The sequence below is a fragment of the Dipodomys merriami genome, unplaced genomic scaffold (genome assembly GCF_024711535.1).
Source record: "Dipodomys merriami isolate MVZ:Mamm:240054 unplaced genomic scaffold, mDipMer1.0.p SCAF_28, whole genome shotgun sequence".
NCBI classification, from domain to species: Eukaryota; Metazoa; Chordata; class Mammalia; order Rodentia; family Heteromyidae; genus Dipodomys; species Dipodomys merriami.
Window position 1 is genome coordinate 13,111,934 of NW_027204270.1, and position 13,837 is coordinate 13,125,770.

The 13,837-nt window shown below is 48.3% G+C and overlaps 1 protein-coding gene across 2 annotated transcripts in view; it reads left to right on the forward strand.

The window, feature by feature from the left end:
• Nucleotides 1–13,837, forward strand: part of LOC138838286 (RH-like protein) — a 33,422-nt gene that overhangs the window by 2,540 nt on the left and 17,045 nt on the right. The window contains exons 1-3 of one of the 2 annotated variants that reach the window (XM_070037606.1): nt 2,387–2,570; nt 8,747–8,933; nt 11,053–11,203. In XM_070037606.1, the coding sequence (XP_069893707.1) occupies nt 2,426–2,570; nt 8,747–8,933; nt 11,053–11,203 (483 nt within the window). In that variant the 5' untranslated portion in view covers nt 2,387–2,425. Of the gene's footprint in view, nt 1–2,386; nt 2,571–8,746; nt 8,934–11,052; nt 11,204–13,837 lie in introns of those variants that run through there. The other variant, XM_070037607.1, reaches the window with a different exon arrangement.

Here is a 13,837-nt window from a genome sequence, read left to right on the forward strand (position 1 = left end):
ATTGTCTGGGCATGTCATGCTTTCACATCTATAATAATCTTTGGTGGAAGCAAAGCAGGTCATCTTATTAGACTCAGAAGAGTATTGAGGCAGTGGTGTGCTAGTGACTTGGGAGGCAGAATTGTGAAGTAATTGATAGCTCAGCTGTGGCATCAGATGTGTCTGGGTTGAGTCTCAGCTCTGCCATTTATTAGTTGTGTGACTTTGGGACTTGGATCACCTCTCTGAACAGCATATTTTTCATCAGTAAAACAGGGGTAATGACATCTGCCCTTATAGGCTTAGGACGAAGGTTTAATGAAAGCATGTGAGTAAAATGCTTGCTCCAGCATTTGCTATTCTGGAAATAGGAGCTGTTATTCATTCAACAAATATTTCCTGAGCACCTACTACAGACTGAGCATCTGGTTGAAAGGTTTGGCAGTAACCACAGACTGAAGTTCTTGTTCTCAATCCAAGTGTGTGGCATACACCTGCAATCAAGTTACTGGAACCAGCATGAATTAATTCTATCTATCTATCTTTCTATCTATTATCCATCTATGGCTATGAAAGGCATTAATGAGCTGGGTGCTGGCGGTTCACACCTGCAATCCTAACTACTCAGGAAGTTGAGACCTAAGGATCAAGGTTCAAAGCCAGGTCCGGCAGGAAAGTCTGAGACTCTTATCTCCAACTAATCACCAGAAAACTGGAAGTGGTGCTATGGCTCAGAGTGGTAGAGTGTTGGCCTTGAGCAGAAGAGCTCAGGGATAGCACCCAGCCCAGTTCAAGCCCCATGACTGACAAAAAGAAAAAGAAAAAAAAGGACATTAATGAAGTAATTCCACACATAGGCCTTGCTTTAAAAAATCAGGCTAAGTGCCAGTGGCTTACACCTGTAATCCTAGCTACTCACGAGACAGATCTGAGGGTCATGGTTTGAAGCCAGCTCAGGCAGGTAAGTCCATGAGACTCCTATCTCCAGTGAACCCACAAGAAGGCAAGAAGTGGAGAGTGGCTCAAGTGGTAGAGCTCTATCCCTGAGCAAAAAACCTAAGGGACAGCACTCGGGTACTGAGTTCAAGCCTCAGGACTAACAGAGAGAGAGGGAGAGGGAGGGAGAGAGAGGAGAGAAAGGAAAGGGGGTAGGAGGGAAGGGATGGTAGTGGAAAAACAAAGGAGGAGGCAACAATGCTTGATAGGAAATGTACTTATTACCTTGCTCATGTAACTGTAACCCCTCTATACAGTATTTTTGCAATAAAAAATGTATTTTAAAAAAAGGAAAGGAAGGGAAGGAAGGAAGGAAGGAAGGAGAGAAGGAAGGAAGGAAGGAAGGAAAAATCAGGCCAGGCACTAATGGCTCAGGAGACTGATATCTGAGGATTGAAGTTTGAAGTCAGCTTTGGCAGACAAATCTGAGAGATTATCTTCAATTGGACAGCAAATAGCCAAAGTGGAGATATGGCTCAAATGGTAGAGCACTAGCCTTGAACAGAAAAAGCCATGCTAGAGCATGAGGCCCTGAGTTCAAGCCCCACTACTGACACAAAAACTTTTCTGTCTGGGCTGGTCTCAAGCTGCAGTCCTCCTGATCTCAGTCTCCCAAGTAGCTAGAATTACAGATGTGAGCCACTGGCACCCAGCTCAGTGTGTTCTTGACAAGATCTCCCTGGGTACCCTCACTCTTTAAGAGTAAGACTCTCTTTGTGTGCCACTACTGGACTTGAATTAAAGGCCAGGTCACTTTCTTTACCTTTTTTGTTCAAGGCTGGCACTTTACCATTTGAGCCACAGTTCAATTTCCAGCTTTTATTTTGCTGGATAATTGGAGGTAAGAGTCTCACAGAATTTTCTGTCTAGATTGGCTTCAAATCACAATCATCAGATCTTAGCTTCCTAAGTAAAGTTATAGGCATAAGCCCCCAACACTCAGTGATTTTGAGATATGATTTTAAAGAGAAACTTTGCCAATCTAAAAACTCTCTCGAGCCTCAGTTTCCCCTTTTTTGAAATGTTGATCTATCCCCTGCCTGCCTCCCTCTCTCCAGTGCTGGGAATGGAACCTAGGGCTTTGTACATGCTTGGCAGGTGTTCTGACACTGAGTCCTGCCCCCAGCCCCAGTCCTGGCCTTTCTTACTAGGATATGGCGAGGATGAACTGAAGGAACAAGAAGAAAGGTAAGTTTAAACTGTGCACCGTGAGCATTTCCCCACAGGGACTTGCTGAATGAATTAATGCTATTGAATACATGCATTGCCTCCCTCCGCAGCCAAGCCCCTCTTCTGTGTAAACTCCATAGGCAGGCTGAGGAGCCAGCAGTGCCTGAGATAAGGCCTTTGGCGGGTGTTTCCCCTATCGCTCCCTTGAGTCTGTAAGTGGGTGTAGGGGACAAGGGTGAGGCCCGGCACTAGCAGAACCCTGGCATAGACGGAACTGGAAATGGGCTCCAAGTACCCCCGGTCTGTGCGCTGCTGGCTGCCCCCATGGGCCTTGATGCTGGAGGTGGCTTTCATTCTCATCTTTGCCTTTTTCACCTCCTATGATGTGCCCTCAGGGGAGCAGAAGATCCTGGAGACCTACCAAGGTGAGGTTCACAGAGGCATGTGCAGGGGATGGGGGGGGGGGGTTAGTGTCTGTAGTTCCTCAAGGGCACGGATCTCGTTTTCTAGAACGTTCTCTAGGAAAAAGGACCCCCCCTTCCTCCTGACAATGTAAGTTCTTGGAGGGGGGTGGGCAGCCTGGCCATCATTTCTTCCTATGGTCCCCATATTCCTGGCTACATGGTCTCCCTAATTCTTTGCTTCTCTGCCTTCCCCCACTTTGCTCTCCTTTGTGGCAAGGACTTCCTTTCTCCTTTCCGGTGGGGAAGTTAGATTCTTGACAAAACCAGAGCCAGAAGAAATGAAGGGGAGTGTAGGATGGTGGTTATTTTATACACAGCTAAAAATATCTCCAGACTGTGATGGGAACAACGATAAACAAGACAGATGTCCATAGTGGTATAACTTTGCTTCCAAAAAAAAATTACAAGGCATCACAGCAAGCTCTAGGTTGCTTAGGATAAAGAATGGAGCTGCCTGAGGAATGTCCATGAGACAGAGCCGAAGCCTGAGCCTGCTGAAGCGCTTGCTTGTTCCTAAGGGATGGGGACAGCTAGTTAGCCAGGAGCAGAGAGGCAGCATCCAATGGGCCCCTGGCAGAGACAACCAAGGCAGTCATGATGGGTGTAGGGAAGCAAGCGGGACGGCGCATGGCCACCTCTCAGTGCTGGTCTAGCAAGACCTCTAAGCATCACTTTCATTGCATGTCATTGTCATTCTTTAAAATCCAGTGCAATGTCCATTCCAGTGCAGTGTGTTCATTTGTTCCCCTCTCTACCACTGTTCCATCCAGTGTGGGGTCCAGACACCTGAGGATTAGGGGTTACCGCTGGTATTTATGGAGCACTTGCCATAGAAAGCACTTGTCATGCAGAGAGCTCTGTCAGGGACCCCCAAGCCCATCCAAGTTCTTCTGTAATCTCACTGCAGCCTTCCGGTGAGTTTCTACGCACCTTACCACTGTGTTACGAGGCCCACTTCACAGTAGGGTAGGGTCACAAGTTTGTGGGAGTCACAAACTTATGCCAAACTTGTAGATTGGCACCAGCTTCTTTCTGCCCCTACTGTGCTGTTAAACATGATAGAAGTGTGTGTGTGTGTGTGTGTGTGTGTGTGTGTGTGTGTGTGTGTGTGTGATGCCAGTTCTGGAGCCTCTCATTCCCACTGGCTTTTTCTGCTCAAGACTGGTGTTCTACCACTTGAGCCATACCTATGCTTCTGGATTTTGGGTGGTTAATTGGAGATAAGAGCCTCACAGACTTTTCTGCCTGGGCTGGCTTTGAACAGAGGCCCTCAGTTCCCAGCCCCTTGACTAGCTAGGATTATGGGTATGAACCACGCGTTCTTGGTTTGTAATTCACTTTCAGTGGAAGCACAGAATGGGATCCACCACTAAGGTGGGCAGAGAAGGTGAAGCCCAGAAGCTGCCCTTGTGTATGCCCACACTAGAGCAGACTATTAGGGCTCAACACTGTGACATTGCAGTGTGTCCCCGGTATACAGGAAGGAGGCAGGGCATGGTGGACCACTGGGTGGGGTAAAAAAGGAATTTGGCATTTATTCTGCTAACCAGAAGCACGCGTCTGAGGAGCTTGGATTTGGCTCCTGCAGTAAGCCATTGCAGGGCTGGGGGAGCGGGGGGCGGGGAGGGCTTGGGCATGACACCTCTCTGGACACTGTGGTGGAATACAAAGCAGAGGCCTGCAGTGTGCTGCCTGTGCACACGTGTGCAGCACATGCCACATTCTTGCATTGTCTTCAAGTACAACTATATTAATATGTCGGGCCCAGGGTGTATGCCTGTAGTCACAGCCACTTGGAAGGCTGAGGGAGGATCGTTTGAGCCCAGGAGGTGGGGACCAGCCTAGACCATAGAGTAAGAACCTGTGAAAAAATAAAAAATATGTGTATCTATATAGCATTATATATGTAGTGTTTTACTTTTGCCCATCCTGGGCTTGAACTCAGAGCTGTCCCTGCGTCTCTTTGTGCGCAAGGCTAAATAAAGCTCCACTACTTGACCCACAACAGCACTTCTGGTTTTCAAGTCTCAGGGATTTTCTTGCCCAGGCTGGCTTCAAATCATGATCCTCAGATCTCAGCCTCCTGAATAGCTAGGATCACAGGTGTGAGCCACCAGTACCTGGTAGCTCAAGTTCTTTATATAAAATAGCATAGTTTAGCCCTGTAATACTAGCTACTCAGGAGGCTGAGATCTGAGCATTGTGGTTCAAAACCAACCCAGGTAGAAAAGTCCCTAGGACTCTGATCTCCAATTAACCAGCAAAAAGCCAAAAGTGGAGCTGTGGCTCAAGTGGAACAGTGTTAGCCTTGAGCAAAGAACTCAGGGACAGTGTCTAGGCCTTGAGTTCAAGAACCAGCACACATACACACAATAAATAAAGAAAAAAATGAAATATATAATGCTTTCACACTACTAATCATATGGTGTCAGTGTTTAGCAGAATCTATTGTTACTCCTGACAGTAGTGCATCTAAATCCATTCCTCATCATAGTCCTGGGACTTGAACTTATAAGCATGAATTAGCATGTCCATTTTATTTCTGAAATGGGTCTCGATGTCTTTTTGCTCTAAGGTAAACATCAATCCTGACTCCCACTTCCAAGTAGCTGGGATTATAGGAATGAGCTACCATGCTTAGCCCTCCTTAGCTCCTCTCCTCTTCTCTCCTCAGCAGGTACTGATGGGAGTGAGGTGATGGGAGTTGAAGTGTCCTGAAATGCTTATGGGCAAACAGTGTTTCAGCTAGCTATGGCTGAGTAACAACTATCCCTAACCAAATATAGCAGCCATTTAATTTACTCATGACCATGATCCAATAGCTTACAATGGATGAGTCTCAGCCTGAGCAGCTCTTCTGCTGGTTTTACTAGGGTCACTCATGCATCTCTAGCGTGGAGGTTTGACTGGGTGAGATGGCCTTGTTCAGCCTCATTCCATGTCTGGCAGTTTGGTGCCGACTGGTAAGTAGGCCAGTGAGTCTAGAAAACCCACCCAGACTTCTTCACATGGGAGCAGCTATGTTCCTGCAGTGAGAGAGAGCAAGCAGCCCCAGTGTGGGGATGTTTATCAGGCCTCTGCTTGTGACATACATACAGATGTCCCACTAACCAAAGCCAATTACAGGACCAAACTCAGTGGCAGGGGTCTATACTGGAAGCTATGTGTCATTGGAGGTTATTGCTGGAGCCATCTACCACCCAGAGCCTGCCCTAGTGCTCCCATGGTGCAGGGTGGGGGCGTCCTGAGGCCAGTGCTGTGGGTGCCCCCAGGGACCCTTTTGTTCCCCAGATGCTGAAAGAAGCACTAGAAGGTGGAGGGCTTCCCCAGAGACTCCTGTGTGGCTCTAATGATAACCTCCCCTCCCCCACTGAGCTCTCCACCCCCTTTTAGACCTAGGGCTTTCACACTAAGGCTGGAAAATCCCTCCTTGGGCCTTGTCCTAGTAGCTCACATCTCCCCTCCCCCTTATCGCCTCTAAACACCTTGCAGTCCATTAGCTTATCACATCGGTAGCCAATGGCCAAAGTGGGAGAAAGCAGACTGCCAGAGGCAAGACCAACGCAAGTGGAGATGCCCTGGGGCTGGGGGTGGGGGGGCTGAGAGTCGAACAGACAGGGAATGAGAGTGAGAGGAATGAGTTCTTGGGTTCTTGGCCCAAAGCCCATGGGGGCTGGAGAGGAAGTAGGAGGAAGTGGAGTTAGGAGGCTGGGGACTTGAGGCTAGAGGTTATTTACTGATCCGTGTGTGTGTGTGTGTGTGTGTGTGTGTGTGTGTGTGTGTGTGTGGAGGGGTGTGCAAGCTCCTTGAAATTGTGGCTCTAATTTTATCATCTTGGCTGAGACACAATTTTTCCCTTGGGGGTGGGTTGACAAAGCTATGAACCCCAATACCTAGAATTGGGGTTGGCTGATAAAGATGTCCCCCCTCCCCCGCCCTGCATACCATTCTCTGACCTAATTCTCTTCTTCCTCTTCATATAAATATTTCCTGCTTGGCTCCTACAGCAATCTGAAGGAAATCCTCCCCTTCCCCAAAGGAGCCCCTATGGAAAATGTGCCCTGCCCCCCTGGCGCTACCACCATCACCACAAAGATGCCAGCAGGAGACGAAGCCTCCCCTGCACCACCCTCCCCCCCCCCCCCAGTCAGGGAAGAAGGTGCAAAGTCTAATCTTCCCTGGTACTCAGTTCTCACCCCCAAACCCATATGGCAGTCCTGGGGGGGGGGGCCTCCTACACCCTGGGGCAGTCAAAGTGATCTGGAACATCAGCACCCACCCTAGCCTAATGTGCCAGACCCCAGGTGTATTCTTCAGTGGCAGGGAATTTGAATGGACCCTGTCCACCAAAGGGACTTTTTGAGATGTTGGAGAGATTCCAGTAATGTGAGCTTCCTGACAGCGGCAGAACCACGGCTGAGGGCAGAGGCGGGTGAGTTCTCCATGCAGCAACCGTTCTAATAATGATAAATAGCTCCTGATGACGACTATTCGCTAGACCCCCAAACCCAATAACTTGACCTAAATATACTTCCTTCAGCTTTCCCAGCACAATGGGCCCTGTGAGCTGATGAGGAGAGCAAGCAACATACAATGTTATGAGGCAGAAACATATAAACTGCCATTTTGGGAAGTCAAAAATGGCCAGCGGTTGGCAGTTTAATCAGGTGTAACCTGATAGCAAATGGTAGGTTTGGGAATCAAACATAACTATTGGAACTCAAAAATCCCTGCTCTTTTTAATTTTTTTTTATTTTTCTGATGTGTAATTAAAAAAAAAAAAAAAGCATTTATGGTCTACGTGCTGCTTGCAGACAGTTTAAACACTGAAAATCAAAATTACCCAAACCCAGAGATGAGAATCATGAGAGGACAGAAATCCTTCAGGATCTCTCTCCTGGCATCCATCCATGTGTGAAAGTAATTAGTGATTTTGTTCACTCCTGAGCTTGTGTGTGTGTGTGTGTGTGTGTGTGTGTGTGTGTGTGTGTATGGCATCCATCCATGTGTGAAAGTAATTAGTGATTTTGTTCACTCCTGAGCTTGTGTGTGTGTGTGTGTGTGTGTGTGTGTGTGTGTGTGTGTGTGTGTGTATGTGATCCCATTGAGGTCTGGCAACCTGATCAAGAAGTATATTCAGGGATGGGAATGTGGCTTAATGGCAGCGTGTTTGCCTAACATACATGAGGCCCTGGGTTCGATTCCTCAGTACCACATAAAACAAAAGTGTATTCACTCTTCCAATGAACAGATGGGGACAGGAAGAAGGAGTATGGAGTATGCAGACTACTAGGATAAAACCTGACTGCGTGGGGGCAGGAGTACAAGTGACCTAACTCTTTGGTGTCTTGTTTTCCACATCTGTAACATGGTGATGTAGCTCCCACCCTACTCAATGTCTGTTTGTAAGGATGGTGTATTGAAACACTGTGAAGTAGACTTTCATTCTGCTATAAATACCTGAGAGAGATTTACAGAGAAAGAAGTCTTTCAGAGGTTTGAGTCCATGATTGGCTGGCTCTATTGGTGCTGGGCCACGGTGAGGCAGAGCATCATGGCAGGGAGGATGTGAAAGAGCAGAGTTGGTCATCTCATGGTGGACAGGAAGCACAGTAGAGTAACAGGAAGAGCCTTGACACTCTTCAAAGGCTCCCCTGAGGAGCCATTTCCTTTGGCCAGGCCCCACCTTCCATCATTCTACCACTTCCCTATAATGTACTCAGATTCCAAAGCCTTCAGTGGATTAACTGTTGACTAGGTGAGAGCCCTCATAACCGAATGGAAACTACCTCATTTCCTCCCAGAGGTGTGTTTTACTAATCTCCTTGGTGTTCCAATCAATCTGATAACCAGGCTTAACAATTGCAAACTATTAATACATGGTAAACAATAAATGTAGGCAGTTATTAAAGCTCACAGAGATTGCAGATCAAGACCACACAGCAAGTAAGTACCAGCTGCCCTCATTTGAGTTAAAGTGTGTCTGATTCTAGAGCACAAACTGCCTGGATCACAAATTGATCTGGATCACAGTATTCTAGATCACATCAGAGCACCTCCCCCCCTCTTCTGGGGTGATCCCTGTCCTCAAGTGTGACTTTCCCACTCTTCTCCTCCTCCACCTCTCCTCCCTGCAGTCCTCCAGGATTTCACTGTCATGGCGGCCCTTGGCTTTGGCTTCCTCACCACCTCTTTGAGGAGGCATGGCTGGAGTAGCATGGGCTTCAACCTCTTTATGCTGGCCCTCAGTGTGCAGTGGGCCACCTTGCTGGATGGAGTCCTGGAGCAGCCCTTCCAGAAGAAAGTGATCATCAGACTGTCCAGGTAACTAATGACAGCTGGATCCCTTTGGGCCCTTGACAACATGGGTCTGAGAGGCAAGGTTCTCTCTTTTCTAGCACTGATGCCATGTAATCTATGGGACATTCTTACTCTGAAAGAATATTCAGCCAGGCGCTGGTGGCTCTCACCTGTAATCTTAGTTACTCAGGAGGCTGAGATCTGAGGATCAAGGTTCAAAGCCAGCCCAGGCAGGAAACTCCGTGAGACTCTTATCTCCAATAAACCATTCAGAAAACCTGAAGTGGCGCTGTGGCTCAAGTAGAGCTCTCCTTGAACTGAAGAGCTGAGGGACAGTGCCCAGGCCCAGAGTTCAAGCCCCACAACCAAAAACAAACAAAAAAGAATATGGGGCTGGGAAGATGGCTCAGTGGTAGAGCGCTTGCCTTGCATGCCTGAGGCCCTGGGTTCGATTCCTCAGCACCACATAAGCAAAAAGAAAAAAGCCGGAAGTGGCGCTGTGGCTCAAGTGGTAGAGCACTAGCCTTGAGCTGAAGAGCTGAGGGACAGCGCCCAGGCCCAGAGTTCAGGCCCCACGACTGGACCCCCCCCCAAAAAAAGAATATTTATTATTTATCTAAATTCAAACTTAGCCAGAAGCTGGTGGCTCATACCTGTAGTCCTAGCTACTCAGAAGGCAGTTCAAAGCCAGCCCTGGCAGGAAAGTCTGTGAGACTCTTATCTCCAGTTAACCAGCAAAAAGCTGGAAGTGGAGGTGTGAACTCTAGCTTTGAACAAAAAAGCTAAGGAACAGTGCACAGGATCTGAATTCAAGCCCCAATATAGGCACATACACACAAAAAGAACCCTCCATATATATATAATATATATTATATATATATATATATATATATATATATATATATATATATATATATAAACACACACACGGTTATTTTGGAGATGGAGTCTAGTAAACTTTCTTTTTTTCTTTTTTTGGTCGGTTGCAGGGCTTGAACTCTGGGCTTGGGCACTATCCCTAAGCTCTTCAGCTCAAGGCGAGCGTTCTACCGCTTGAGCCACAGCGCCACTTCCCCTTTTCTAGTGGTTTATTGGAGATAAGAGTCTCAAGCACTTTCCTGCCCAGGCTGGCTTTGAATGGCAATCCTCAGATCTCCGCTTCCTGAGTAGCTAGGATTACGGCCTGAGTCACCGGGGCCTGGCTAACTTTCCTTTTTTCTTATTTAACTAGCATATGTTAGTTACACATGGATGGGAATTCATTGTGACATTTCCATTTATGTTACAATTAATTTAAATCAATGACAGTCAATTACAATCAATCAATTTCACCTCCTCTTTCAATCTCCCTCCCCTCTCTGCCTAAAAACAATTCCAACAGGTTTCATTGTTCTATTTTCACACATGTAAACAATTCTACATTGATTACATTCATCCTCTTTTTTAGCTCAACCTGCTGTAATGAACTTTTCTTCCTGGGCTGGCCTCAAACTTTGATCCTCCAGGTCTTAGCTTCCTGAATAGCTAGGATTACAGGCATGAGCCACCTGCGCCTAGCTTCTGTGCCAGTCTTGACACTAGACATACAGATTTGAAAACCATCCTTCTAATCCCTCTACACCACCAGAAGATAAGTATGGTTATCCTTCTAACAGGTGGAGAAACAGGCTGCGTTGAGATTAAAGAATTGCACAGGTGGCTTGCCAGGCTTCCAAACCCAGTTAGGCTTTTTTAGTCTGCCAGGAGAGACAAAGGAGAGTTGAGAATGGCAGCAACCCAATGGCGGGTGGGCTGGTAGGTACACAGCGCCCTCTATTGAGCATCTGCAAGTAGTGAGGGCAGAAAATAGATTCCTGGGTAGAATCCCAGCTGGCAAGTCCTGGAAGGGGCCCTGGAGAACAAGCACCTCCTTAACTCATGGTGGCGTTGGTAGGGGAGCCTATGAACCTGGGAGGGGACCAGGCAGGAGCCCCCAGGCTGCAGCAGCAGCCCCCCTGTGGGTGGGGCCTCATCTTCTCATCCCCCTACATTGTAGCCTCAGTGCCTTGGGTGGTACCAGGCAGAGAAGGTAGCTGGAGAGACAGATGAACAAGTAAGAAGCATCCTTGCCCTTGGTCATCCTGGCTCTCCCTCTCTCTGCCAGGATCCGGGTGGCCACTGTGAGCGCCATGTCTGTGTTGATCTCAGCAGGCTCTGTCCTGGGGAAGGCCAACTTGGTGCAGCTGATGGTGATGGCTCTGGTGGAGGTGACAGCTTTTGTTGCCACAATGCGGATCAGCAGGCAGGTCTTTGAAGTGAGTCACAGAGCTCTGAGGGGAGCTGGGAGAGGGGTAAGAAGGGTATGGGGGGGGCATGGCCTCCCCTTGATGATGCTTTAAGATTTTTTAAAGTAAAAGCAGCTGGGCGCCGGTGGCTCACACCTGTACACTACTCCTAGCTACTCAGGAGGCTGAGATCTGAGGATCATGGTTCAAAGCCAACCCGGGCAGGAAAGGTCCAGGAGACTCTAATCTCCAATAAACCACTAGAAAACTGAAGTGGCGCTGTGGCTCAAGCAGTAGAACACTTGGCTTGAGCTGAAGAGCTGAGGGACAGCGCCCAGGCCCAGAGTTCAAGTCCCACAACGAACAAAATAAATACATAAAAATAAATAAATGCAAGCAAGCCTAAGTAGGATTGCAAAAGGGTAGTCTATGTTGGATGTTTAAACACAGGAAACTTTGTCCTGCATACCTGTGGGATTGTGCTAGTCAGAAGGTATGTATGGGTCTGGTGCTGGTGGCTCACACCTGTAATCCTAGCCACTCAGGAGGCTGAGGTCTGATGATCATGGTTCAAAGCCAGCCCTGGCAGGAAAGTCCTTAAGACTCTTATCTCCAATAAACTACCAGAAAACCAGAAGTGATGCTGTGGCTCAAGTGGTAGAGTGCTTGCCTTGAGTGCCCAGGGCCCAGAGTTCAAACCCTGAGACCTACAAAAAAAAAAAAAAAAAAAAAAAAGGAAGGAAGGGGGGGGAGGGAGGGAGGGAGGGAGGGAAAGAGGAAGGAACATGATATGGATGACTGGAGTTTGTCCCCAGCTCTGTCCTCAGCATCCCCCGTGGCATGCTGGGAAATTCACCTTGGTGTTTAGTCTCTTTACCTCACCATGAGGATAAATAACATCAGTGCCTCATAGGGTTTGGAAAAGCAAGTGAATTAATTCAACAAGATAGTGCATATGCTCAAAAATTAAAAAGCAAGCTGGTGCTTGTGACTAAATTTTGTAATCCTAGCTACTCAGGAGACTGAGCTCAGAGGATTGTGGTTCAAAACCAGCCTGGGCAGAAAAGTCCATGAGACTCTTCTCTGTAATTGGCCAGCAAAAAGCTAGGAGTGGAGCTGTGGCTCAAGTAGTAGAACACCAGCCTTGAGCATGAGCATACTCAACCATGAGTTCGGTCCTAGTCCCAGCGCCTGTGAGTTTTATTCTGGGGGAGTTCTGAGCAGAGGAAAGATGATGTTTTAAGAGAATTGCACTGACTGCTGGGTCTGGAAAGACTGGAGGGAAGACGCAGTGGAAGCCGGAGAGGAAGCCCCTGCAGTTACCACACTTCAACCAACCAGCGCCACAGCGGGGGGGGGGGGGGGGGGCGGGGGGGCGGGGTGGTGGCGAAGGGAGCAGCTGGGATAGGGCTGCACTTTGAAGGCAGAAGTGATAGGATTTGCTGGTAGACTTACCACACATTGGATGTGACAGAGATAGGTCATAAAAATTGCCAGGGCTTTGATCTACAGCCACTGGATGGATGATGGGACCATTTCTGAGATAGGGAGCTCTGGGGTAGAAAAAAATAGGGGAGGGAAATCCAAAGTTCAGGGGTTTGGTTTTTTTTTTTTTTTTTTTTTTTGTGGGTAGTGGGGCTTGAACTCTGGGCCTGGGCGCTGTCCCTCAGCTCTTCAGCTCAAGGCGAGCGCTCTACCACTTGAGCTACAGCGCCACTTCTGGTTTTCTGGTGGTTTATTGGAGATAGGAGTCTCACGCTCTCTCCTGCCCGGGCTGGCTTTGAACCGCGATCCTCAGATCTCAGCCTCCTGAGTAGCTAGGATTACAGGCGTGAGCCACCAGCGCCCGGCTAGGGGTTTGGTTTTTTGTTTGTTTGTTTGTTATTCAGAGCTGAGGACTAAACTCGGGGCTTTGCCCTTGCTAGGCAAGTACTCTTCCACTGGGCTAAATCTCCACCCCTAGGGTTCAGTTTTTTGTTTTTTGTTTTTTGTTTTTTTTTGGTCCGGTAGTGGGGCCTGAACTCTGGGCCTGGGCGCTGTCCCTCAGCTCTTCAGCTCAAGGCTAGCGCTCTACCACTTGAGCCACAGCACCACTTCCGGTATTTTTCTTTTTGCTTATGTGGTGTTGAGGAATCGAACCCAGGGCCTCAGGCATGCAAGGCAAGCGCTCTGCCACTGAGCCACCTTCCCAGCCCTAGGGTTCAGTTTTGAATGTGCCAAAGTCTAGTGTTAGGGTAGACATGTATTAACAGTCCAGTGGAGACACAAGTTTCCAATGTACAGATCTGCAGCTTAGCTGAAAGGCCAGACTAGAGTAAGAAGGCAAGAGGCGACAGGGTAGCGATGATAGTGTTTAAAGCAATGGAGCCCAAGGGGATCACCCTTGCTTGTGTATTAAGAGAGATGTGAGAAGTCTGACCACTGAGTCCCGGAGCACCAGGAGTTTAAATGGCAACTCAAGGAAGAACCAGCCAAGGTGATGGAGGAGTGGGGCTGGGAGGAGGCAGGACACTCAGAGGAGATGGAGTCCTGGAAGCCAGCGAAAAGGGCATCAGGTGTGCGGGGCCCATCCTGCTGATGGATCAGGTGAGATGTGAACCGGGCATGGGCCTTGCAGGCTTGGGAAGAGGTTGGGGACAAAGCCTGACTGGACTGGCTCAGGAG